General features: G+C 37.5%; 1 protein-coding gene across 1 annotated transcript; it reads left to right on the forward strand.

Annotated features, from left to right (window-relative positions):
* Positions 1-1,975: 1,975 nt before the first annotated feature.
* Positions 1,976-20,781, forward strand: MED6 (mediator complex subunit 6). The gene is made up of 8 exons (XM_068563163.1): positions 1,976-2,073; positions 4,960-5,119; positions 6,195-6,286; positions 7,912-7,994; positions 8,300-8,408; positions 9,860-9,975; positions 19,742-19,769; positions 20,376-20,781. Exons 1-8 carry the CDS (start codon positions 2,052-2,054, stop codon positions 20,504-20,506), a joined length of 741 nt encoding a protein of 246 aa, XP_068419264.1. The 5' UTR covers positions 1,976-2,051; the 3' UTR covers positions 20,507-20,781.
* The last annotated feature ends 6,889 nt before the right edge of the window (positions 20,782-27,670 follow it).

The raw sequence follows: 27,670 nt of genomic DNA on the forward strand, positions 1-27,670 counted from the left end.
CATGTATAAGATGGGCATGTTCAAAAATAAATCATTACTCCCCCTTTCCCCTACTTACTTGTTACTTGTTATTCCTAATTTGATTAACAACACTTAGGCTTATAAAGCAGTATCCTGGGAATAAGTTTTTATTTCCTGCCTCTCCTTCATCAGGCCCATCTACTAGTCACTAATTCCCTTTTGATTTTATCTCCTAAATATCTGTCATCCTTTTTCTTCCCTCAGCTACTACTGCCTTTGTATGAGTGTAGACATCATTTAGTTTGCAACAGTCTCCTAAACGGACTCCCTGTTTTCAGTCTTATAAATGCCTCCAACTCATGCTCCTTGGACAATCTTTCTAAAATGGAAGCCCAATTACATTTCTCCCACTGCTTACAAGATAAAGGCTGAGCTCCCAGGTCTGGCCTACCATGCTTACCATATGTTTTATTACCTACAGATCTGTGTTCTGTTGTACTTATTCCTAATCCTCTTCTAATAAAAACACAAGAAAACAGAACCAACAAAACAAAACAAAAAGCTTGATGTTTCACACTTCTGTTTATTGGACATGATAACCCCTGTTTTGGAATGCCTTCTCCACCAGGCCCTCACCAGGCCTTTCTCCTTTGAAAACTCTGCTCTGTGCATGTGCATACTTTTATTGGGACACATACTGTATACATACCATCTCAAGTATAAAATCCCAGTTCAAAAAGTGGAGTGTAACAAAGAAATATATTTTTATGCCACTTAGAGTTAAAATTTTTGAATTCCCAGTCTATGAGGTAGAATATTCCAATAAATTCATGGTCCCCCACCCTTTTACCTCTGTTTTGTGGTTAAATTCTGGGGGAATCTTCATAGTACCTAAGTTTTGGAACAGATATAGACACTAACACTTCATCACCATACAAAGGGCTTCTTCAGATTTGGGGGTTCTCTTCTTGGCATCTGTGTCTTGCTTGCAGATATCCTCATCATTTTGCTTTTATGGAGCTTGAAAATCTTTCTAAGGCTTCCTATGGCTTCTGCATTCCACAGAATTACTCCCTCTCTGGCATCTTGCTATCTAGCCCAGATTAGCCGGAATGCAGACGTTAGGTCTTTACTCAGGGACCCAGGTGTATTCCCTTTCTTTTAATCTTGTTAATATTTTGCTTCAGAAGCATTTCCTGTCTTGTGAAAATTTGTCTCAGAGGCATGTAATATTTTCTTCAGTGGGTTTAGACTTTTAATGGGCTTAGCCACATAAAAGCTAATGACTGTCAAATTCTCCCTGCTTAGTCCGGCCCATCCCCACACTTGAGGCAGGGTGAAAAACAGAATGGCCAGTAGCTCCTAAACTGAACAGTTCATTGGATACACCTGAAAGAGCTTTTAAAATGAAAGATGTTACCACCCCCAACTCTGCACAATCAGAATTTGTTCTTGTAAACGATCACAGGAGATCAAGGTCGAATTTTCGAATCCCTCAGTGGTGGACGTTGGGCAGGGCTCTGCTCACTCTGTTTTTCCTCAGAGTCTCCAAATTTTTACCCCGGTAGTGTGCCCTGCCTCTACCTCTCCTTCCTTTGGCGCTGCTCTCTCCTTACTGCTAGCGGCTCCTAGCCTCTCCCTCCCCTTCTTACCCCTTCCCTCCCCACCGCGCTCCACCTCCCAGCCCCGCCCCGCCCTTCTCTGCCTCGTCCCACCCCTCTCCTCCCCACCCAACTCTACTTCCCGGCTCCATCCCGCCCCCCTCCTCCTTGCCCCGCCCCACCTCCTAGCCCCGCCCCACCTCCTAGCCCCGCCCCACCCCTTCTCTCCGCCCCTCCCCTCTTCCCCGCCCCGCTGCACCTCCCAGCCCGCCCCACCCTCTCTCAGCCCCGCCCCTCAGCCCCGCCCCGCTCCACCTCCTATTCTCTCCGCTTCTTCCCTTTCCCTGCCCTGTCTTCCTGGCCTCTCAGTCTCCTCCCCTCTTTTGGTTCCTCCTTAACATTCCTCTGCTCTGCAGCAGAGCTCTTTCGTCTCAGACTTGTTACGTTTACTCTGCGCCGGAAGAAGAACCTGAGAACGCCTTCGGAACTATGGCGGCGGTGGATATCCGAGGTAACCTGTGCTGTCCCCTTTGTTTCCTGATTGTTTGGAATCTGGTTTAAGGATTTATAGCTCTTGAGGGCAAGATTCCGGTTCCTTTGTGGTGTCTCCCAAGCTCTTTGGAATGTTTTCTGTGAACGACCCAAAGCGCCAATCTGTCGAAAAGTTGCCTAGATTTTCGCAGTTCTTCAGGAGTCTCTTAGAAGCGTCAAAACGAAGGGGTTGGAAGAAGCTCTGGGCTTTGAGCCCTGCGGTGTTGTCCTACATACGTATCTCTACAGCAGTGTTGGGGCTGTTCTGTCCAGGTGAAGGAACCACAGAGAAGGGGGTGGGGTCGTGAGCCGACAGTGTTTGGTTCATTCTTGGCACTTGGCCTGGGGCCTACCTTATTCCTGACGTTTGAGGTTTCTTTTTCTATATTAACCAAATTGGAGTCTAGCACACATATTACAAATATATTGTCATTTATATATTGTCAAAATGTCCAGTGATCTTCAGCAGTTCTGGATAATGTTTACTATATGTTTGTCTTTCGTTATGAGTGAGAATATCAAGTACCTAATTTCATTACTTGCTGATTGTTAGAGAGCTGTATTAGAGCCATGCCAATATGCTCTCCCTTGCTTCTGAATAAAAAAGAGAAACATTTAGTCCATCAGGCTATTTAGCTTTCATAACTTTTAACTTTTTATTTAGATTTGTTAGGGCCATTGCAAAGGCTCTAAGGTGGGAACATGTCCGAAGAACAGCCAGGGGGCCAGTATGGCTGAAGCGCAGTGAGAGAGGAGGCGGGAAGTAGATGAGGTCAGAGAGAGAATTGGTGTGGTGGCTTGATCATACAGGAATTGTAGGCCGTGGTAAGGCCTTTGGTTTGTCCTCTGAGTAAAATAGAGAACCACTGGAGGGTTTTGACCAGAGGGGATGAACGTAACTTGACTTACTTTTTTTTAGGATCACCTTGGCTGCTGAGAACACTGTAGGAGGGCAAAGGTAGAATTAGGGAGACCGGTTAGGAAGGCATTTTTGTAATGCATGGAGATTTGGAGGTGGCTCAGACTAGGGTGGTAACAGTGGAGATGGTAAGAAATAGTTGGGGTCTGCTTGTTTTGGTAGTGTATTCTCTTTATTGGGCTGTGGTCACAGGTAGTTTCTATGTGGGAGAACTAATATATCCTATTTCACAGCCACACACCACCCTCTTAACCCCAGTTAACTAGTTTGTAACTGAACATCCTTGGATACTGGAGTGTGTGTAAATTTATGACCAGTGGAGTAACTTGTCCTTAGCCCTTAATCATGAATTAATAAACATTTTCTAATTCTTACCAAACAGGTCCTGTGCTAGTTCTGATGAGTAACCCACAGCCCCCGTTCCTTAAAAAACTCAACATTTAATGGGAAAACATTTGTATTTGTGGGTTATTAATAATTAATAATAAAACTATATAGAAACCACTATGAGGACATAGAGAAAGAAACCGTTATTTCTGCCTTGCAAAGTAGAGACAGCCTTTGCAGAGATTAGTGACATTTGAAATGAGTTTAATCTAGCGTGACCATTTGAATATCTAGTAAACCTATACCCTTTTGAGAATGAAAGATGTTTCTATTTTTTTTAAAAGTGCATAAACTAGAAAAAAAAAAAAAGAGGCACAAACTAGGACAGCCTTTGGTTAAGCCAGAAATAAGTTTGTTCATATTAATCTTAAAAGAAATTGACTACCAGCACTACCACCATCATCATCATAATGAACATTTATTGGGTTATTACAATGTACTAAGCATTTTACGTATATAATCTAGCATGGAGATACTATTATAATCCCTATTTTATAGATGAGAAAACTAAGGCATGGGGAGGTTGAAGTTTTCCATTCTTCCTCCTTCAACCAGTAATTATATAGGCAGTTTGATGTTTCATGACTTACAGCTAGTGGGATTTAGTACTGTCAGTGGTATGACACATTGCAGCCAGTACCCAATAAAAGCTCATTAATTAAAGCTATCTAGCCCTACTTATCATGTCTTTTCTTTTTCTTTTTCTATTTTGAAAAATTTAAGGTTTAATTCTTTAAAATATGAAATTGTATGGCTGTAATTAAGGGCATTCTACTTTTCATTTGCCCCTTTTACATCTTTATTATCTCATCTATAATAATAGATTCCTAACTTATTTCTGTCTCTTTAATTGGAAGATCTCCCACTAGTGGCAATGGATGTGTTTCCTTTGGCATACATATTGTCTGAAAATTTTTGAATTAGTTGCCAACATTATAAAAACTCAGGATTTCCAATATTTTGAAAGACCTCTCTAGATTTCAAATCCTATAACTTCTTCACGTAATTGAGTTATTCTTTAAACATATAATATACTTTTATTTATTTATTGAGTCTTTGAATTTTATTTATTTTTTATACAGCAGGCTCATTAGTTATCTCTTTTATACATATTAGTGTATATATGTCAATCAGAATCTCCCAATTAAACATATAATATACTTTTATATTTCCCTACCTTTGTATATGCATTACCTCTGCTTGGAATTACTTTGCCTCTCTTTTCTCCATGGTGAGCCTCTATTTATTCTTTAACATATAGTGCTAAAACCCACCTCCTCCTCACCCCATGAAAAATCATTCCTGTTCCCTCAGGTAAGGTATTCTGCTCGCTCCACTGTGCTCTCATAACACATTTATTCATACCTTTATTATGGATCTTGTGTTGTCATTGCTTTCTTGCATACTTATCTCTTCTGCTGGACGGTGAGGGTATGTAGGTTAGGGTCCACGTCATCCTTATATTCATAGTGCCTCCTACATTATATGCATAATAAATGTTTGTTGGATTGGATTTTTTTCTCTTTTCTCATCCTTTATCATTTTGTTTCCTTTCTATAGATAATCTGCTGGGAATCTCTTGGGTTGACAGTTCCTGGATCCCTATTTTGAACAGTGGAAGTGTCCTGGATTACTTTTCAGAAAGAAGTAATCCTTTTTATGACAGGACATGTAATAATGAAGTGGTCAAAATGCAGAGGCTAACATTAGAACACTTAAAGTAAGTTATTATAAGAAGGTAGCATCTTTGCCAACTGCAGATTTAGTAATGAATAGTTCTTTCCAGCTGTGGATCATGAAGTACAGAGTAGAAGTTTTGGAAGAACCGGAGTTTTGTTTGGGTTTGTGCAAATTTGACATGCAAAGGAATTACTAGTAGTCACTTGTAACCTAGGAAGTCTTTTCTTTATAACTTCACATATTACTGTCCAGTTAAAATGCAACTCTGAGGTTTAGATGTAAATCTTATTGATTTCAGCAATGCAACTGTTGTCCTTAACCAGGTAACTATATGTGTTGTCTCCTCTACATCTAATTTAATGTCTTAAACCACAGTCGAGTTTACAGTAGATTTTTCTTTGTTTGACAAACAAAATTTTAGCCAAATTTAGCAAGATTCTTCAGACTTGGGATGCTAAATAATTAAGAATTTATTACTATTACAAAAGTTTCTGAAACAACTGTGTAATGAAGTTTTTCATCTGTCAGCTAAACATGGGGAGCAGGGGATCTAAGAAATTAAATTTCTGGTATTTTAAATAGCTTTTGTTATGAGGTAAATATTTACATTTACTGAGATACCTTGGTGTTGCTTTTAAACATAGTATGTCAGGAAAAAATATGTTGGGGGTGAGGGTAAGGTTTTTGATGTTTTCTGGTTGGGTACAATATATAGTAGCGATCTATATTAAGACAGGTATAGTGTTCATGTATATTTTTATATTTTATATATATTTATAGATCTCCTTGGTCAGGAAGCATCCTGGTATTTTGGTTGCCTTTTTTGAAATGTAGGTTCATTGTACTTTCATGACTGAAAATACTCCGATTTAAGTTCATCATGGATTTTTGTAGAGAAATTTTGTTGTTGTTTAAAAACAAAATCTTACTTTATCTGTGCCCCACCTACCTGGGAAAAATAGCCAGTTTCATTGAACAGCCAATTTTTAATATCAAACATAGGCAGTTTTATCCTGTTTACAGTGTTGCTATACTTTTATGTGATAATTTGAATGTTCTACAGAATTGTTTGTAGGGCATTCATAGATCTCTGAATGTCTGTGTCCTGTTTTCAGTCAGATGGTTGGAGTGGAATACATCCTTTTACATGCTCAAGAGCCCATTCTTTTTATCGTTCGGAAGCAACAACGGCAGTCCCCTACTCAAGGTAAAATATGTAAACTTTAGGCATTATTTTCTTCTTAAAATACCATGATTTATTTACTCCTGAGCTATATGTTCTTAGTTTTGTGGATTGGGTTCTGTTTTAGGGATTTGTAGGAATCCATGTGTACGCTTCCTATGCTTTCCCTTCTGTGAGGGGCCACACCAAGTGCACCTTCCCTCTAGTAGTGAAATGCAGCCCCATGTGTGTAATATGTCTGCTCAGAGCTCGGGGAAGACTGAGACTCTGAGTCCAGAATTTTTATTGAGGGCTGATCATGTAGATGTCCTCTGCCTGTCAAAATTCTAGTCTCTCAGAAGGAAATCAGGTTTAATTCATGATACATGCAGTTGCACCACATTCATAAAAGATCAATGGAAAATCCTCATTGACACATTCAACCAAAATTACCAGACAAAAACTTGCTTTAGAAATCATACTGAAAAGTATAGAATTCAGACTTGATTTTGAATCAAAGAGCTAGTCACCTATTCCAGAGATGACCAGCTATATCTCTTAAATTAGATACTCTCATCAAGACCTTTGAGAATAACCTTCCCCCTAGTATTGATTCCAGAGAATGACTTGCTACTGAAGTTGTGGTTCCAGAGTCAAGAATCCAAATTTACTTTCAAAGTCAAAGATCTAGGACTTCCCTGGTGGCGCAGTGGTTAAGAATCTGCTTGCCAGTGCAGGGGACACGGGTTCGAGCCCTGGTCCGGGAAGGTCCCACATGCCGCAGAGCAGCTAAGCCCGTGCGCCACAACTACTGAGCCTGCGCTCTAGAGCCCGCGAGCCACAACTACTGAAGCCCGAGCGCCTAGAGCCCGTGCTCCGCAACAAGAGAAGCCACCGCAATGAGAAGCCCACGCACTGCAACAAAGACCAAACACAGCCAAAAATAAATAAATAAAGATAAATAAATTAAAAAAAAAAAAAAGTCAAAGATCTAGAGTCTCTGCCCAGAGAAAACGAGAAACTTAGAAGAAAGACAAAGCTGGAGACAAGAGTTCCATGATGAAAGGGTTCCAGGTACAGAAACGACAGAAGATGGCACCAGCCTCACTAGCCGCTGTTTTATTCTTTAGGACCTCGGACTGGGGCACAGAGGCAAGTTCAGTGTGTCTGGTATCTTCATCCTGGGCCCTAAATCTCTCTTGCTCTAAGGTCTTATTCCCCAAAGTGTGGTTGACTGACAGCAGCCTCGGATCACTTAGGAACTTGTTAGAAATGCATTGTCCCTACTGAGTAAGAATCTGATTTTAACAAGATACTCAGGTGATTCAAATGCACGTTAAAGTTTAAGAAACACTGCTCCTAGGGCAAATTTTTTTTAGCAGACTTTTTCTGTGAAGGTCCAGAGACTAAATACTTTAGGCTTTGTGGGCCTCATGGTCTCTGAGACAACTATTCAACTAGTGCCATAGCAGCCTTAGATAATAAAGCAAATGAATGAGTGTGGTTATTTTCCTATATAACTTTATTTACAAAAACAGGACTTGCCAAACCCTATCTGAAGCTTTAGTATGGGAAAATGTCAAACTTTAGTTGTTCTTTTTATGGAAATATATTTAGCAGTTTGTGTGCATAGCTATATTGATAAACTTTTTTTTTCCCCACTGCTTTAGTTATCCCACTGGCTGATTACTATATTATTGCCGGAGTGATCTATCAGGCACCGGACTTGGGATCAGTTATAAACTCTAGAGTGGTGAGTGTCTTTACATACTTTAAACATTAAAGAAAACTTCTAACTGAACTACCTTGCTACCGAGAATTAAACAGGAACTCCTCTCCCTTGTGTAAGTTGGTATAAAGTGTTGACTATTAGAATATCTTAAGCATTGGTTCCTATGGGCCAACTCCATGTTCAAAGTATATACCACCCCTAGATACATAGTGATTCAGGTTCTGAAAAGCAGAAGAATTACTGTCTTTGCATATGTAATATTTTGTGTTCACTCTGTAAATTTTGGACGATTGATGAGAAATTCAGAATTGTTTTCTCTTTATAAGCTTACTGCGGTACATGGCATTCAGTCAGCTTTTGATGAAGCTATGTCATACTGTCGATATCATCCTTCCAAAGGGTATTGGTGGCACTTCAAAGATCATGAAGAGCAAGGTAGGTGGGACACCGAGACCCTCCTAAAACACTTTTTGTTACTTGGAGAATGAAGCTGCTTTCTTTCGGAAAATAGCTATTGATGATTTCTAGCTGTGTTTTACTTCTCCATAGGAAGGTTTCGTAGGATGATGACATTGTCGGAGCTATGATTCATGTAACTAGATGTGGTAGTAATAGCATTCCCATAGGAACAGGTACAAATTTTAATCTCTTTGGTACCTGATAATCTTTGATAAGTTGATGCAAGGTTTTAAAATATTTAGGACATGTAGGGGAAATCAGTGATGAGGAATGAGTAATGATGATATTTCCTGCTTACCAAACTGTTGAGTCATCTTGAAATCTGGAACCCAAGTCTTCCAAGTTTTTGAAACAGGGGAGATGCTCTTAAAGCCCTATCTCCAGATGACCAGTCTGTTTTCTGATCTTTCCATGTTACCGCCTGTCGTGATGCCAGGTCCTTTAGTTGCCATAGCTGCTAATCTGCTACTTGTTCTGCACCATATTTTACCAATAAAAGTACTTCTAGAAATGTATCTATAGCAGTATACCTATATTCTGCATTTCTTTCTAGAGAAATAGCAACTTAAAATGAATTACTATGGAAAAGGTAGCCTTTAAATAAAATTCAGACCCGTGGAATGAATGGTCTTTGAGATACAGTTATATTTATTCGTAATAGTAGGTCCCAGCGACAACATTTGACTTAGGAAAGTTTGCATCAGTTGAATAAACTTCTCCCAAGAGCTCTTTGCCCCTACCCTAATGAAATGTTTGGAGTAAAACTTAACTGGAACCCTGTCCTTATATAGACAGTCCACCAGCACACTCCCCTCCCAAGGAAAATCCCACATGTGATGAGCTTCATAATTTTCCTTGCAAGTTCTTTTCTCTCTTGTCTTTATGATCTTCTGTTGTTTGCCCTGTTTTTTCCTGTGGATTATAGTCTTCATAATTGAGTATGGTTACTTGAGTTTTATGAAAGTTGCATTTTCCATTTGTACCTATTAGGTTTTGTGGGAAAAGTCCATTTAATACACTTAAAATATACACAAGATAATTTCAAAACAATAATCTGAATGTGACTTAGGTAATTATGGAAAATTTAGCCTTAAAATTTTCCATAATTAAGTAATTCTGGAAACATAAGAACGATGTTTATCCATGTTTACATGCTAAAACTGAAATGTCTTTAAAAGATATATCAGCTTTTTAAATGTTAGAATTTTAACCTCATTTCAGAGGGAGAGTTTGAATGCTTCTCTGTATATGCTATGTTTAACGGATTTGGGGCGATTATCTTTGGAATAGCAGACATTAAAAATAATGAAATTTGAATATATTCATGGCATGAAATTTGAATATATTCATGGCAGACAAAGATTTGTAAAATATAAGGCACCAAAGTAGTTAGACAATGTTTTGATTTGGACTTTATATTTTAATAGATAAAGTCAAACCTAAAGTCAAAAGGAAAGAAGAACCAAGCTCTATTTTTCAGAGACAGCGTGTGGATGCTTTACTCCTAGACCTTAGACAAAAATTTCCACCCAAATTTGTGCAGGTAATGAGAATGCATGTGGTTAATTTTGATTCAACACTTTTTCCTGGCATATTTATTTTTAATTGAGAACTGTTTCAGATGTGACCTAAAAATACTGATTTTCCTCGTCAGTTAAAAAAATGATCTCCGAGTCAAAGGAAGGTTTTTCAAGGACTTAATGGAGGAGGTGGTAAAGGGAATGGAATTAGTACTGTTCTGTGCTCTAAAGTTTAATTCCTCATTGAATCTTTGTAAACTATGAGGACTGAATATAGATAATATTCTCATTCAGAAGGTTGCTGAAAGTGTCATAGATGGTAACAGAACTAGAATTTGAAACTCATGCTGTTTTTACTGTATGTGCTGCCTTCCAGCCTGATGTAGAGGGTATTTAAGTCCTTAAATGATAGAATAATAAAAACTTTGTAATAAAAAGAATAGTACATTTGATGTGGAGGGTTTGGCATGATAAATGGAGGAGGCAGGAGTAATAATAAATAGACATATAACATATACTGGTGTTGGAGTTATATGAATTCCATTATGTTGTCTTGGGCATTCCAACAACAATAGCAGGTCCACGTACTGTGGTATTAAATGAGCTTTTGCAGAGAAGTAAGTGTGAGATGGAATATGTGAACATGTTATTCTTATGGTTTGTCTCAGCTCTTACTTATCTTTACAGGGCTGTGTACACACAAGGTCATGTTTTTCCTGTGGAGGGCCTATTTAAGAGATTTTCGAGGGTTGTTTTAGACTGAGATTTTTCACACCCTGAGATGACTTTAGAATAGGCCTTTCCTTCCCCCTTCCCTGACTCTACTGGATGAGATGTACTGTTGGAATGGTGACGTGGTAGTGAAGGGAGCAGAGGCCACAGCTGGAACTCAGGACCAAAAAACCAGTTTAGAGAAATCTCATGCATTGCGCTTGAAGATGAAACAGTCTGTTGAATAAATAAATAAATGAATTATAGCTGTGTGTAAGATAATGAGTAGTGACTACAGAGTGTATGAGGTTAGGTGTGGTTGGCCATTCGTGGCAGAACACCTAGACCTTCACAGTACAGTAACCCCTAGGCACATGTGACTATTGTGCATTTGAAACACAGCTAGTCCAACTTGAGTTGTGTAATGTGTGAAATACATACTGGGTTCAAGCACTTAGTACAGAAAAATTTATAAAATATTTCATTAATAGTTAAAAATATTGGTTATATGTCAGTGATACTATTTTAGATATATTTGGTTAAAAATAATAGAATTCATCTGTTTCTTTCTGAAAATGTGACTACTAGAAAATTTTAAATTACATATATAGCTTGTATTTGTGACTCACATTATATTTTGGGCAGTGCTGATCTAGAAAATGTGAACAGAAAATGCAAAACCAAAAACATGAAAGGTGATTAATGAACACATACTCAGAAACCAAGAAAATCCCTTAGTTTGTTCTTTGTCTAGTTTCTTGAGGTGTAAAGTTAGATTGTTTGTGATCTTTCCTTCTTTTTAATGTAGGATTTATTGCTATAAACTTCCCTCTTAGTACTTCTTTTCCTGCATCCCATAAGTTTTGGTATGTTGTATTTTCATTTTAATTTCTCTCCAGATAATTTCTGATTTCCCTTTTGATTCCTTCTTCGGCCTACTGGTTGTTCAGGAGTGTGTTGTTTAATTTCCACTTATAAGTTAGCAGAAGGAAAGAAATTACAAAGATTAAAAATTATGAAATAGAGACTAGAAAAACAATAGAAAAGAATCAGTGATACACCAGAAACTAACAGAACATTTTAAATCAACTATACTTCAATAAAAACAACAACAACAACAAAAAAGCAAGGAAACTATGAGATGGTGTTTTGAAAAGATAAACAAAATTGACCAACTTTTAGCTAGACTAACAAAGAGAGGAGACTCAAATAAAGTTAGAAATGGAAGAGATGTTACTACTGATGCCACAGAAGTAAAATGATCATAAGAGACTACTCTAAACAGTTTATATGCCAAGAAATTGGGTAACCTATAAGAAATTCCTAGAACGTATGACCTACCAAGACTGAGTCATGAAGAAATAGAAAATCTGAACAGACCAATAATGAGTAAGGAGACTGAATCAGTAATCACAAACTTCCCAAAGAAATGTCTAGGAACAGATGACTTCATGGGTGAATTCTACCAGACATTTAAAGAGAATTAACACCAATCCTTCTCAAACTCTTCCAAAAAAATTAAAGAGGAGGGAACACTTCCAAATTCATTTTATGAGGCCAGCATTACTCTGTTACCAAAGACCAAAAGACACTACAAGACAAGAAGACTACAGTCCAATAAAAATAGAGGCAAAAATTCTCAATGAAATACTAGCAAATCAAATGCGATAGCCCATTAAGAGGATCATATATCATGATCAAGTGGGATTTATCCCTGGGGTGCAGAGATGGTTCAACATACTAAAATCAATCAGTATGATACACTACATTATCAGGATGAAGGATAAAAATCACATGATCGTCTCAATAGATGCAGAAAAAGCATTTGGGAAAATTCAGCATCTTTTTATGATAAAAACAGCAAACTAGGTATAAAAGGAATGTACCTCAACATCATAAAAGCCACGTATAACAGACCCACGGCTATCATCATATTCAGTGGTGAAGAACAAATCTTTTTCTCTAAGATCAGGAACAAGGATATCCACCCTCCACAATTCTATTCAGCATAGTGCTGGGAGACCTAGCCAGAGAAATTAGGCAGTAAAAGGGATCCAAATGGGAAAAGAAGTAAAATTATCTGTTTGCAGATGATATGATCTTATACATAGCAAACCCTAAAGACTCCATTAAAAAACTGTTATAACTAATACATGAATTCAGTGAAGTTGCAGGATACAAAATCAACACACAAAAATCAGTTGTACTTCTATATACTAACAACTATCAGTAAAGGATATCAAGAAAATCCCACTTACAGTAGCATCAAAAACATACTTAGGGATAAACTTTTTGTTATCAGCTTTATCGAGGTATAATTGGTGTAACATTGGGTAAGTTTAAGGTGTACAACCTGTTGATTTGATACACTTATATACTGCAAAATGATTACCGCCATAGCATTAGCAAACATCTCTGTCATGTCACATAATTACTGTTCTTTTTTATAGTGAGTTCATTTAAGTTTTACTCTCTTAGCAACTTTCAAATATATAATACAATGTTACTAACTATAATTACCATGTTGTGTATTAGATTTCCAGAACTTATTTCATCTTATACCTTTCACCAACATCTCCCCATTTCCCCCACCCCCTCAGCCACTGGCAGGCACTGCTGTGCTCTCTGTAGGAGTTTGAAAATTTTAGATTCCACATATAAGTGATGTGATATATCATATTTGCCTGTCTGACTCCACTTAGTATAATGCTCTCCAGGTTCATCCTTTCACAAATGGCAGGATATCCTTCTTTCTCATGACTAAATAATATTCCTGTATATGTGTGCGTGTGTATCACATATGTCTCTCTCACACACACACATATCTATATCTCACATCTTCTTTACCCATTCTGTTGACAGACATGTAGGTTGTTTCCATACCTTGGCTATTGTGGATAATGCTGCAGTGAATGTGGGAATGCAGGTGTCCATTCGAGATCCTGTATTCATTCCCTTCAAATATATACCCAAAAGTGGGATTGCTGGATCATATGGTAGTTCTGTTTTTAATTTTTTGGGGAACCTCTGTACTGTTTTCCAAATTGGCTGCACCAATTTATATTGCCACCAACAGTACACAAGTATTCCCTTTTTTTTATATCCTCACCAACACTTGTTACTTCTTGTCTTTTCTATGGTAACCATTATAACAACTATGAAGTGATATCTCATTGTGGTTTTGATTTGCATTTCCCTGATGATTACTGATGTTGAGCAACTTTTCACTTACCTGTTGGCCATCTGTATGTCTTCTTTGGAAAAATATCTATTCAGGTCCTCTGCCCATTTTTTAATTGAATTGTTTGTTTTTTCACTGTTGAGATGTATGAGTTCTTTATATATTTTGGATATTAACTTCTTATCAGATATGCAATTTGAAAATATTTCCTTCCATTTTGTAGGTTGCCTTTTCATTCTGTTGATGACTTACTTTGCTGTGCAGAAGCTTTTTGGTTTGATGTAGTCCCACTTGTTTATTTTTGCTTTTGGTGCATTTGCTTTTCATGTCAAACCCAAAAACTGATCACCAAGACTGATGTCAAGGAGCTTACTGCCTATGTTTTCTTCTGGGAGTTTTATGGTTTCAGATCTTACATTCCAGTCTTAAATCCATTCTTAGTTAATTTTTGTGTGTGGTGTAAATTAACTGACCATATATGCATGGGTTTATTTCTGGGCTCTCTATTTTGTTCCATTGATCTATGTCTGTTTTTATGCCAATACTATACTGTTTTGATTGCTGTAGCTTTGTAATATAGTTTGAAACCTGAGCTATCTGTATTCCCATTTATTATTTTTGTGAATATTTAGCATTATCCACAATAGCCAAGGTATGGAAATAGCCCTAATGTCCATCAACAGATGAATGGATAAAGAAACTGTGAGATATACATATAGTTGAATATTATTCAGCCTTAAAAAAGAAGGAAATTGTACCATTTGTGGTGTCATGGATGAACCTGGAAGATATTGTGCTAATTGAGATGTCAGTCACAGAAGGATGAATACTATATGATTTCACTTACATGAGGTATCTAAAATAGACTTACAGATGCAGAAAATATTATAGTGGTTGCCAGAGGATGGAAGAAGGGGAAAATAGGGAGTTCTAAAAAGGCTGTAAAGTTACAGTTATATAAGATGAATAAGTTGTAGAGATCTGCTGTACAACATACTGCTTACAGTTAACAATATGGTGTTGTGCACTTAAAAACTTGGTAAGAGGGTGGATCTCATATTGAGTGTTCTTAACACACACGCACACACAAACCCCAAACTAAAGGAGCAGAAGAAATCTTTTGGAGGTGATAGATATGTTTATTACCTTGATTGTGGTGATGGTATCACAGGTGTATGTATATGTCCAAACTCATCAAATTGTGTATATCAAATATGTGCAGGTTTTTTTCGTGTATCAGTTATACCTCAATGTACCTGTAAAAAAAAGGAAAGGGACCAGAAAATACTCTGAAGTTTTATTACTCTTATGTGTTTGTGAAGGGAAGGGTAGTGAAATATGAGACTTAAAATTTTGATTAAGGTCATATTGAGAAGAATTGTATATGCTCCACAAAGGAGTTTGTGGTTAGTTCTATAGTCCAGTGTTTATTCACTATTTTAAACCCATAACCTGGTACCACTCCTGTAAACATACATTTCCAGGTACATTAAATGTTACTTGAAGTATTAAAACAATAGCTGTCATCACTAAAGACAAATGAAAGCAGTGGTAATTTTTGTACATTCTTTTTCAAATACATCCTCTCTTGAAGTAAACTGAGATATCCTCTGCCTCATCTTCTTGACACTCAGCACTGACTAGCTGTGAATTATTGATGATGGTAGTAGGGACCCATTAAATGTTTAAAAACAGTTGCAAGGAAATAATGTAGTTACTTGTTTGTTTTAGGACGATAACCATTAATGGTATAGAAGATGCATAGGAAAATGTGTCATGTACCACAATGTTCATTGCAGTTCTATTTACAATAGCCAGGACTTGGAAGCAACCTAAGTGTCCATTGACAGATGAACAGACAAAGAAGATGTGGCACATATATACAGTGGAATATTACTCAGCCATAAAAAGAAATGAAATTGAGTTATTTGCAGTGAGGTGGATGGACCTAGAGTCTGTCATACAGAGTGAAGTAAGTCAGAAAGAGAAAAACAAATACCGTATGCTAACACATATATATGGAATCTCAGAAACAACAAAAAAATGGTCATGAAGAACCTAGGGGCAAGACGGGAATAAAGATGCAGACCTACTAGAGAACAGACTTGAGGATATGGGGAGGGGGAAGGTGTAAGCTGGCACAAAGTGAGAGAGTGGCATGGACACATATACACTACCAAATGTAAAATAGGTAGTTAGTGGGAAGCAGCCGCATAGCACAGGGAGATCAGCTCGGTGCTTTGTGACCACCTAGAGGGGTGGGGTAGGGAGGGTGGGAGGGAGGGAGATGCAAGAGGGAAGAGATATGGGGATATATGTATATGTATAACTGATTCACTTTGTTATAAAGCAGAAACTAACACACCATTGTAAAGCAATTATACTCCAATAAAGATGTTTTAAAAAATGTGATGTTTGGAGTCAAGGAAGTTAGATTATGGAAAGCCTGAATTAATTCTGTGGCCATAGATAGAGAGGAAACAGATTCAAGATATATTTCAGATTTAGCATTGCCTAAATTTGGTGGTTGGATATGGAGAGATTGGCATTATGGATGATTCTGAGGTTTCAGGCCTAGGATTAGAATCAACTTGGTGTTGAACCCCAATTCAGAATATAGGAAAAGAAACAGATTTGGGGTTAAATATAGTTGTTAGGGGTTCTATTTTCATAAGCCAACCTCCAGAACATTCAATAGCTTACTGCTGTGTTTGGGTTCTGTGGTACTCCAGCTGAATGACAGTTCCTTTTTCTCTGGCTAGGGGTCCTGACTTGAATTCCATATACTGTTCTATCCTGGTGAGCTAGGCTGGACAATGTAGAAAGCTCAAAGACTCTCTTGAATCTTAAAACAAAAAAACTTCACTTTGTAGAAAGTTATGGAAATTTAGAAACGTGTATAAAAATAGAGGGAATAATAAAAAATGAAACCTCCATGTACCTATTGATATTATCCTGCTTCAACAGTTATCAGGCATGGTCAATCTTGTTTTCTCTCTTCTTCCCCTATTTCCTCCCAATTATTTTAAGCAGGTTGCAGACTACATATCATTTCAGTGAGTTTTTACATTTTTCTTGTAAAGGTTTAGCCATAGTCATCCTTAAGTTGTCATTTTCCAGAACCTCACCTTCTTTTAACCACCCAGGGGCCAAAAGCCAACTCAAAGAGAGAGAGTATGTCAACTCTATGTAGCAGAACTAGGAGAAGGAAGGCTTTCTCTAGAACTTTTAATAATCTCTTTGTTTCTCCAACCTACAGCATTTCTCCTCAGATCTGGATAAGAAAATAGATTCTTGGTCTCCTTGAAGCCTTCTGTGAGCTCCTATTTACCCATTGTGTCTCCCAGAACCATTTGTAGCTTAGGACTTCTGGATCCGAGGGCTGTTGCCCCTTTATGGGGGTGCTCAGGAGAATATTGGAGAAGTCCTGCATTTTTCCTTGAAGCTCCTTTTTCCATATTTTAACTTTTGTTACTACTGAAAGTAACAAAACTGATGTGATAGGAGTTCAGGCCTTCAGTGCCTTTTATTATGAATGTCTTTTCAGTGCTGTTTTCAGAAGCTGCTAGGACACCATAGGATATTGCTTCAGTTAGGTTTATTCCAAAGTTACCTAATAAATTTTGTCAGAAAGGCCACCTCCGTTCTGTTTTCCCATCTTAAACCACATCCTACTAGTTTGTGTGACAGTATTCACTAGAAAAGATTAGACAGTGTGCACTAGGTAGATAATGACATTATTTCGATGTCTGGATATGGTCCAGTGTCCAATATAGTTCAAGTGGTTCAATGGTAGCAGTATAAGAATATCCCCTCTCAATTTCTCATTCCTCAATGTTACACCATCTATTTCCTCTCCTGTTTTAAAGTAAAGAAAAATTATTAGTTCCCTCAAATTACTTTAGACATGTTTAAATCCTAATATGTTCATAAAATAGGTAATAATGTTGTTGTGTTGGGGGTTCCCATGACCACCCCCATGTTTGGAGATTTGCTTGAAGGACTCACGGGAGTTATTACAGTGACATAGTAGGGCTATACAGCCAGATATAAGGAAAAAAGGCGTTAGTGGAGTCTGGAGGAATCCATCTGCAGGCTTCCTCACACTCTCTTCTTCCCATGAAGAGTCATACAGAGTACACTCTTGCCTCAACAGTGAAAATGCAGCAACATGTAAGTGATATTTCTGCCTAAGGAAGTCCATTAGAGACTTGGTGCCCACGTTTTTGGGGGAGGTTTTTCAGGTAGGTACCTTCTACCTAGCACATACCAAAATTCCACATTCTTTGAAGGAAGGCAGGTATTCAACAAAAACAACATTTTTTATACAAACAGTCTAGGCATAATGAACTGCCATTATCAGTTACAAAATGGTGGGAACCCTCCTGAAATCCAAATTTCCAGATACCAGCCAAAGGCCAACCTTGCAGCCTGGCCCTTCTAAGGATAGTAGCCTCAGGCCTTCTATGTTAACCTTTTCTGTACAATGGGTAATAATGGGAAGCTCAATTTTGGTCTTATTAAGTGTAATGGTTCCCAGAACTTGTAGTTGGAGTGGGCTAGTAGGCACGTTGTAGCATGAATCTGGAGCATGTGACATCAGAAAATTGTGTAGTCTCTAGTCATAGGAATAGATAAGAAGCTTAAGGAGGGCATGTAAATTCAGAAAGAAATTCAGAAAACAAATGGAGGCATTAAACTTTATAAAAATAAAGAGAACACTTTTATTCTGAGATGACAGGGAAGTATAGAGAGGTATTTTTTATGTATATATGTCTGTATATAAAGGTATAATAAGTTTGGAGGTAGATAGATGGGAGAGAACTTGGGGCATTGACACCCTTATTGGCTGAGGGTGAGGGGTAGGTTGTGAGCCTTGAGGAGGAAGAAGGAGGGAGAGGAGGAGGAAAGTGTTTTAAAGCATTTAACTTGGGTAGTGAGAACAGGGAGATGACAGGGCCCACTGAAGTAAAAGAATTGCTGTGCAGAATGAAGGATCTGACCTTGTTCCTGACTCCTAGTGCCCCCGTCATTTTTTCCTGCTGTTTGATGTCTAATAGTACACTCAACAGAAGCTTTATATTCATAGAAAACTACCTCTTTTTCCTTACGTCCCATACCTGCCAACTTTAAAAGTCAAACATCCAAATTTCATTCTACTTACTTACAGCTCATATCCCCTATGCAAATAAGCCTCTGGAGTCTTGAAAGGCTCCATTATTCCCTCTCATTGGATTCTCCTTAGGTACTTTTTAATTAATTAATTAATTTATTTTTATTTATGGCTGTGTTGGGTCTTCGTTTCTGGGTGAGGGCTTTCTCTAGTTGCGGCAAGCGGGGGCCACTCTTCATCGCGGTGCGCGGGCCTCTCACTATCACGACCTCTCTTGTTGCGGAACACAGGCTCCAGACGCGCAGGCTCAGTAATTGTGGCTCACGGGCCTAGTTGCTCCGCGGCATGTGGGATCTTCCCAGACCAGGGCTCGAACCCGTGTCCGCTGCATTGGCAGGCAGATTCTCAACCACTGTGTCACCAGGGAAGCCCCCTTAGCTACTTTTTATAAAGCATTGTAGCCTCGGTGCAGAGGCAGAGGGCTTTGTTGATGTTCAAGAGTTTTTTTTATGTTTGATTCTTTTGTTCTAGTTTTAGATTTGTGTCTTTTCTGGAACAGGGGAATAAGAAGTAGAAAATGATAAATTTACTTTTTTATGGTACATGGATAGTAGTTCCTCTTCATGAAGTCATTTATAATGTAATTCTCATGCAGGTGTAATTTTAATGAAAATTATGACGTCAAGAAGCAAAAAGCTTTGCTAACCTGCCCTGTTTTCTTCTTCCTCTTCCTCCACCCCTCTTCCCCACTTTTTTTTTTTTTTTTTTTTTTTTTTAATTACAGCAAAAGTCTGGAGAAAAGCCTGTCCCAGGTATGGTTCATCTGATAATTCTTATCAAACTTGAAATAAGACCAAACAACCTGTATAACTCAGTAACAATCATAACATGTGAGGTGAATTATGATCATTTTGTCCTTTTAGACTCTCTAATGCTAGTTTGTTACTCCTAACCTTTGATCTGCTGATTGCCAAAAGGTGGTGCTTTTGTGGTAGTGATACTAGTATTTGAAAGATGCGTTAGAGTGGGATGAACAGGTATTGAGGGTGTGTGGAGAAGCTGAGGTGATTCGAGGTTGTCAAAAGTTTGATAAAAGGCCTTCTGTTTCATCATTGAGAATAGGTATTGGACTATCCATTGACCTGGCATAGAATAATTATGTATCTTTTGTATGCATAATGTCTTATTTAAATGTCATGTGTTTTTGTCTAGTATCATAATTTGCTTGTATTATCAGGTTTTTGGTTTGTAAATTGGTTCTTATACATCTGCCTGATGAAACAGCTAAATTTAGAACTTGAGATAAGTAGTTCTAAATTAATTTGAGAGTCTGAACCATTCACATTAACTGTTGTCTAAATTGGTCTTATCCCTCCACCCTCCTCCGCCTCCAAAAAATATCTGCTTTTGATGTCTAGTGGATCAGACAAAGAAAGAGGCAGAACCTATACCAGAAACTGTAAAATCTGAGGAGAAGGAGACCACAAAGAACGTTCAACAGACTGTGGGCACTAAAGGCCCCCCTGAAAAACGAATGAGACTTCAGTGAGTATTGGACGAGAGAGACGCCTGCAAGACTCCTCTTGTCCATATTTTACCTCATTACTGTGACAGGCTCTTGAACTTTAAAATTCTTTGTCACAATCATTTGTATAGAATGTGCTTGTTCTTTGAGAAAGGATGTAAGGATGCTCATGCTTTCAGTCTGAATATTTTTAATGTATCTTTTGTAAACTTTTCCCTACCGGACTTGATCAGCTTCCTCCCTCACATGTTTACTGTGATATATATTTAAAGACAAAATAAAGGTATTTGTATAAATTAGTTTATCATGACTTTTTCCCCCGTATTTTCCCTCTGAAATATTTCCACATGCATTTTGTAAACACAAAGGATTAATGTTAAAATAGTAGCTAAGCTTATTTTCTATTATTAGTTGCATATTCCTCAGTATTAAAATAGTAAAGTTACTGACAATTTGAAAGATAAAGAAAAGGAAAACAACCTCATTCAGCAATATCACCACCCTACAGATACTATAACAATGTTGTGGATTTTCTTTGTCTTCTTTTTCTGTGTGTAGATTTTTTTTTTTCTGGCCGCACCGCGTGGCATGGAAGCATGGAGTCTTAACCACTGGACCACCAGGGAAGTCCCTGTGTGTAGATATTTTTAAAACCATAGTTTGTAATTATTGTGTTCATACACTTTTACTTTATCGTATTATGTCTGTTGTATGCGCTATTCCATGTTTACTTAGTTTTTATAGACTTTTTATATTTTACTAACTGAATAATTCCTATGAGTGATTATATCTGTTTTCTTAAACTCTCCCTGTGTTGTACTTAAGTTTTTCCCAATTTACAATTTGCATTAAGGCTGTAGTGATTACATTATTTAAATAAGGCTGTAGTGTATCATGAGTTTTCAGTATTTAGTATTTATTTCCTTAGTATGGAGTCCCAGCCGTAGAATCATTAGAATCTGTACTTTTTTTTTTAGACCTGTTATTACTCTAATAGCAAAATATGAAAGTACCAAGTTCTCTAGAATCTCGCTGACACTGAGTATTGTCATCTACATTTTTAGTGCCAATTAAGTAGCAAAAAAATGGTGTTTCATTATTTTAAGTGGTTGCATAGTTTCTCATCTTTGATTCTTTTATGAAGTGTCTGATTTTCTGTATTGTGTAAGATTTTTTAGTTTTTCTATTTTGACATAATTTCAGGCTTACAGAAGAGTTGTCAGAGTAGTACAGAGAATTCCTCCATATATACCTTTTGCCCTAATTCCCCGTATATTAAAGTTTTCCATATTTGTCTTATTCTTTAATCTCTATCTCTCTTTCCCTATGTCAAACTCCTGTTGTCATTTGCTGTTTCTCCCTCTCTCTCTCTGTGTGTGTGTGTGTACATATACATATAATACACACATATATACACCTTTTATTTTGGATTGAGAGTCGGTTGCAATCTTGATGCCCATTTTCCCTAAGAACTTTAGTGTGCATTTCCTAAAATCAAGGACATTCTTTTACATAGCCTTGGTACAATTATCAAAATTAAACCGGTATGATACCATTATCTAATCTGTAGGTCTTATTCAGATCTTGCTAGTGGTGCCAAGAATGTCATTTACAGCAAAAGAATATCCTGAATTGTGCATTAGATTTAGTTGTCCTATCTCTTTAGTCTCCTTTAATCTGGAGCAGTTCTTTAATCTTCCATGTTTTTCATGACTTGATATTTAAAGAGTAGGCCAGTTATTTTGTTGAATGTCTCTTAATTTGGGTTTGTTTGATGTATTTTCATAATTAAATTCACCTCATGCACTTAAAAACTTTTTTTTTCACGTTCCAAGCATTGTTTATTCCAGGATTGCGAGAATGATTCAACAGTTGGAATCTGTTACTCTGAATTAACATATTAATTGCAAAAATACACTTTTGTTAGGAATACCATGGAAAAGATGCTTATGGAGGCACGTGCTGTCAATTTGTCCCATTTCTGGTGATGTTAACTTTGATCACTTGGTTAAGGTAGTGTTTGTCAGGTTACTCCACTGTAAAGTTAGAATTTTTCTTTTTGTAATTTAGGTATTTTGGGGGGGGGAGTAGTTCGAGGTCTGTAAATAACCTGTTATTGCTCAGAACTTTTACCCTCCAGTAGCATTCACTGATAATTCTTGCCTAAATCATTTATTACTATTATGGTTGCCAAATGGTGATTTTCTAATTCCTTCATTCCTTCTGTGTTTATTAGTTGGCTTTCTGCTATAAAGAAGAGCTTTCCTTTCCCCCCTACTTATTTATTTATATCATTGTAGACTCTTGGATTCTTATTTATTCAATGAGTTATATTTCTTTACTATCATTAATTTATATTGATGCTCAAATTGTCCCAGATTGGGCCAATGGGAACCGTTTCAAGCTGATTCTTAGGTCCTTTTGACATGACCTTGTCATTCATTGAGGATTTTCTTTATGTTTTGGCACAATAAGATATCCCAGGCTCATTCCAACCCTGGAGTCAGCCATTTCTCTAAGGATCCCTAGTTCCTTTTGGTGGAGAATATATTTGGAAATCAAGATCTGTGTGCTAGGTGTGTTCATTTGCTACTGGGGTGTCATGGCTTCTGGGCTTTGTCAGCTGATGGAGTTAAGAAATAGATACATACTGGGACTTCTCTGGCGGCCCAGTGGTTAAGACTGTGCTTCCACTGCAGGGGGCATGGGTTCGATCCCTGGTTGGGAAACTAAGATCTTGCATGCTGCGTGGCACGGCCAAAAAAAAAAGAAAAAGAAATAGATATGTACATATGTGTGTGACATGAGTGAATGCATATATGTCCACACACATATCTATCTGTCTATTCTATATATATTAAAAGCAACCAATTCACACTGATAACACCAATTCCAGTTTATCATCACAGGGTTCACTCTGTTCTCTTTCACATTTGTAACTTTCTTCCACATTGATGAGAATTGTTTCTTGTTATCCACAATGTTTGTACTTATTTGCTTAATCCTAGAATAACAGAAAGTTGTTTTAGAGTTGCTAACCTATACCTCTGCAAAAAAAGAAACCTCTTAATTAGAATTCAGTGTTTACTTAGAGTTCTTTTTGTCTTTAGTTTGTAGATATATAGTTCAGATACTGTGTTTACAAATTACTTGGGTTAATTTTTTTTTCCAGTGTGGTTACACTACTCATTTATCAGATGTTCCAGTTCATTTGGTTCTGTTTTGAATTCCATTTTAGTTTTTCCCCTCATTATTATTGATTACTTTGTTTTGTTGTTGTTCTGTGGGATGTGAGTTGTTAGCATAGTTCTTAATGGCAGACCTGTCCAAAAGAGATTCTGAGTATCATACCCCTTCCTCATTTCTTCTTTCTTTTCCACCTTATTCCTACCCGCCCCTCTTGAAGAAATGAACCTAATTAGTCTCTAGTTTACCTTTACTGTATTTCTGCTGCACAAATGAATAGATATTTTCTTATTTCCCCTTCTTACACAAAAGGCAACATATTATCTGAACTTCTGCAGTTTGCTTATTTTCCACTTATTTAAGCATGAACTTTGAGATAAAGATATTAACTCTAGTATTTTTTCAACTTTTTATTTCCAGCAAAGCTCCTTTTTCTTTCACTTACATTATTTTAAAATTTCACTTAACAGAAAAGTACACAAAATAATAGTACAGTTCATTGTACCTGTGTAAACTTACCATGCAGGTAAAGAAATTGAACATTGCCAATACCCCAGAAGCTCCTTTATGTCCCCTCCTAATCACAATGTTTGTCCTGATTAGAGGTCACACTTATTCTCAGTTTTATGGTAATCATTTGTTTTCTTTACATTTTTACCACATCACCTTGCATCCCTCAATAAATTTTTAGTTTTGATCACCTACTTTTTATTTTTAGTATGAGTAGATTCAGTATGTATATTTCATGTATGACTTATTTTGTTCAATATTATGTTTGTGACATTTTATCAACGTTGTTTCACGTTATTGTGGTTCTCTTATTTTCATTTCTGTTCAGTATTCCTTTACATACATGTATTACAACTTAAAAAAATCCATTCTAATGGTGATGGACATTTGGATTGTTTGTAGTTTTGGGCTATTGTGAAAAATTGCTTTTATGAATATTCTTTTTGGTGTATATTATAGGCTGAATTGTGTCATCTCACCCCCCTCTCCACCCCCAACACGTTGAAGTCCTAACTCCCAGTACCTCAGAACGTGATATTATTTGGAAATAGGGTCATTGCAGATGTTATTAGTTAAGATGAGGTCATGCTAGAGTAGGCTGAGACCCTATTTTGATGTGACTGGTGACCTTACAAAAAGAATGCCACATGAAGAGACAAAGGGAGACACCATGTGAAGATAGAAGATTGGAGTGTTGCATCTATAAGCTTAAAAACACCAAAAATTGACACCAAATTACCAAAAGCAAGGAAGAGGCAAGGAAGGATTCCCCTGTAGGCTTCAGGGGGAACATGGCCCTGCACATACCTTGATTCTGGACTACTAGCCTTCAGAACTTTGAGATAATAAATTTCTATTGTTTTATTTTCCAGTTTATACTCCCACCAGCAGTGTGCGAGAGTTCCTATTGTCCACACCTTTGTTGACCCTTGATACTGTCAACTAAAGAAAATTTTAGTCATTCTGATGGGTATACAGTGGTATCTTGTTGAGGCTGAAATTTGTATTTCCTGGTGATTTGATGATGTTAAGCATTCTTTCCTGTGATTGTTGGCTACTTGAATATCCATTTTTGTGAAGTGTGTTTTTTGCACATTTTTCTACTGTTTTGCCTGTGTTTGTCTTACAGAGTAAGAAGAGTCCTTAGTATGTTTGGATAAGAGTCCTTTGTTGGTAACATGTATTGTGTTTAAATGTATCTTCTCTCCACTCTGGCTTGCCTTTTTACCCTTCTTAATTTTAACGTAACTCAGTTTGTCAATCTTCTCCTTTATTGTTAATGCTTTTTTGTGTCTTGTTCGAGGTTTTTCCCTACATTGAGGTTATGAAGATATACTCCTCTGTGATTATCTACAAGCTTTATTATTTTACATTTCACATTCAGGAGTATAGTCCATTTGGTTGGGATTGGTCTATAAATCAATTTGGGGAGAACTGACAATTTAGCAATATCGAGTATTCAGAACCACAGACTTGTTATATTCCTCCTTTTATTTAGGTTTTCTTTAACTTCTCTGAGTAAAGTTATGAGCTTTCAGAGTACAGGTCTTGTACATGTTTTGTTAAAGTTACCACTAAGCATAATGTGTTTTTTTGATGCTGTTGTAAAAGATGTTTAAAAAATTTTAATTTCCATTTGTTTGTCTCTAGTATATAGACCTTGTATCCTGTTACTTTACTAAATTCAATAATTAGTTCTGGTAGCTTTTTTGTGCATTGCTTAGGAATTTCTACATCCATGATCAATGTCATCTGGGAATAAAGAGTCTTATCTTCAACCTGTATACCTTTCAAAAAATTGTGGTAAAATATAAATAACATAAAATTTACCATTTTAAGCACTTTAAGTATACAATTCATTGGCATTAACTACATTCACATTGTTGTGCAGCTATCATCACCATCTCCAGAACTTCTTCGTCGTTCCAAACTGAAACTCTACTCATTAAACACTCCCTTTTTTCCCCTTCCTCCAGCCCCTGGCAACCACCATTCTACTTATGTCCTGATGCATTTGACTGCTGTTGGTATCTCATATAACTGGACTCATACAATATTTGGTTTTTTTGTGTCCGGCTTATTTCACTTAGCATAAGGTCTTCAAGGTTCATCCATATTCTAGCATGTGTCAGAATTTCCTTTTTGAGGTTAAATAATATTTTGTTGTATGTATCTATGTATGCACACACACATTCTGTTTATTCATGCGTCAGGCCATGGACATTTGAGTTGCTTCCACCTTTTCACTATTGTAAATAATGCTAGTACAGGGACTTCCCTGGTGGTCCAGTGGTTAAGACTCTGCTCTCCCAACGCAGGGGGCCCGGGTTCGATCCCTGGTCAGGGAACTAGATCCCACATGCCACAACTAAAAGAGCCTGCATGCCGCAGCTAAAGAACCTGTGTGCCACAACTAAAGATCCCGCACGCAGCAACGAAGATCCCACCTCCCACAACTAAGACCCAGTGCAGCCAAACAAATGCATAAATAAATATTTTTAAAAAAATAATGCTGGGGGCTTCCCTGGTGGCGCAATGGTTGGGAATCTGCCTGCTAATGCAGGGGACACGGGTTCGTGCCCTGGTCTGGGAAGATCCCACATGCCGCGGAGCAACTAAGCCCGTGCGCCACAACTACTGAGCCTGCGCGTCTGGAGCCTGTGCTCTGCAACAAGAGAGGCCACGACAGTGAGAGGCCCGCGCACAGCGATGAAGAGTGGCCCCCGCTTGCCGCAACTAGAGAAGGCCCTAGCACAGAAACGAAGACCCAACATAGCAATCAATTAATCAATCAATAAATAAATCTTTAAAAAAAAATAATGCTGCTACAAACAGTGATGTACAAATATCTGGCAATGCATGTGGGAAGGGGTGCAGAGCCTCCATGCCCTTTCGGGGTGCACCACTCTCCGAATCTCCCCATGTTTACTGACGGGAAAGCTTTCAGAACCTTGTCCTTTTAGGGTTTTTATGGAGGCTTCATTACATTGATATGATTGATTAAATTATTGGCTATTGGTGATCAAACCCAACTTCAGCCCCCTTTCCATCCCCAGGGGTGGGGGTGCGGTGGTATCGAAACCCTCTAGTCACAAGGTTGGTTCCTCCAGTGACCAGCTCCCATTTTTAGGTGACATAGGGGCTTTCCAAAAGTCACCTCATTAACATCACAAAAGACACCATGGTTCTCCTCTCAGGAAATTCCAAGGGTTTTAGGAGTTCTGTGCCAGGAAGAAGAAGACCAAATATATATTTCTTATTATAAATCACAATATCACACCTAACAATTATTGAGGTTGACCATCTTTTTATGTGCATATTGGTCATTTGTGTATTCTTTTTTTACATAAAATATTTTAATAAAATTAATTATAAAATTAAAGCAGAATATTTGTATATCTTTGGAGAAATGTCTATTCAAGGCTTTGGCACATTTAAAAATATTTTTTAATTAAGGTATAGTTGATTTACAATATTATGTAAGTTTCAGAT

Source organism: Eschrichtius robustus, chromosome 1 (genome assembly GCF_028021215.1).
Source record: "Eschrichtius robustus isolate mEscRob2 chromosome 1, mEscRob2.pri, whole genome shotgun sequence".
NCBI lineage: Eukaryota > Metazoa > Chordata > Mammalia > Artiodactyla > Eschrichtiidae > Eschrichtius > Eschrichtius robustus.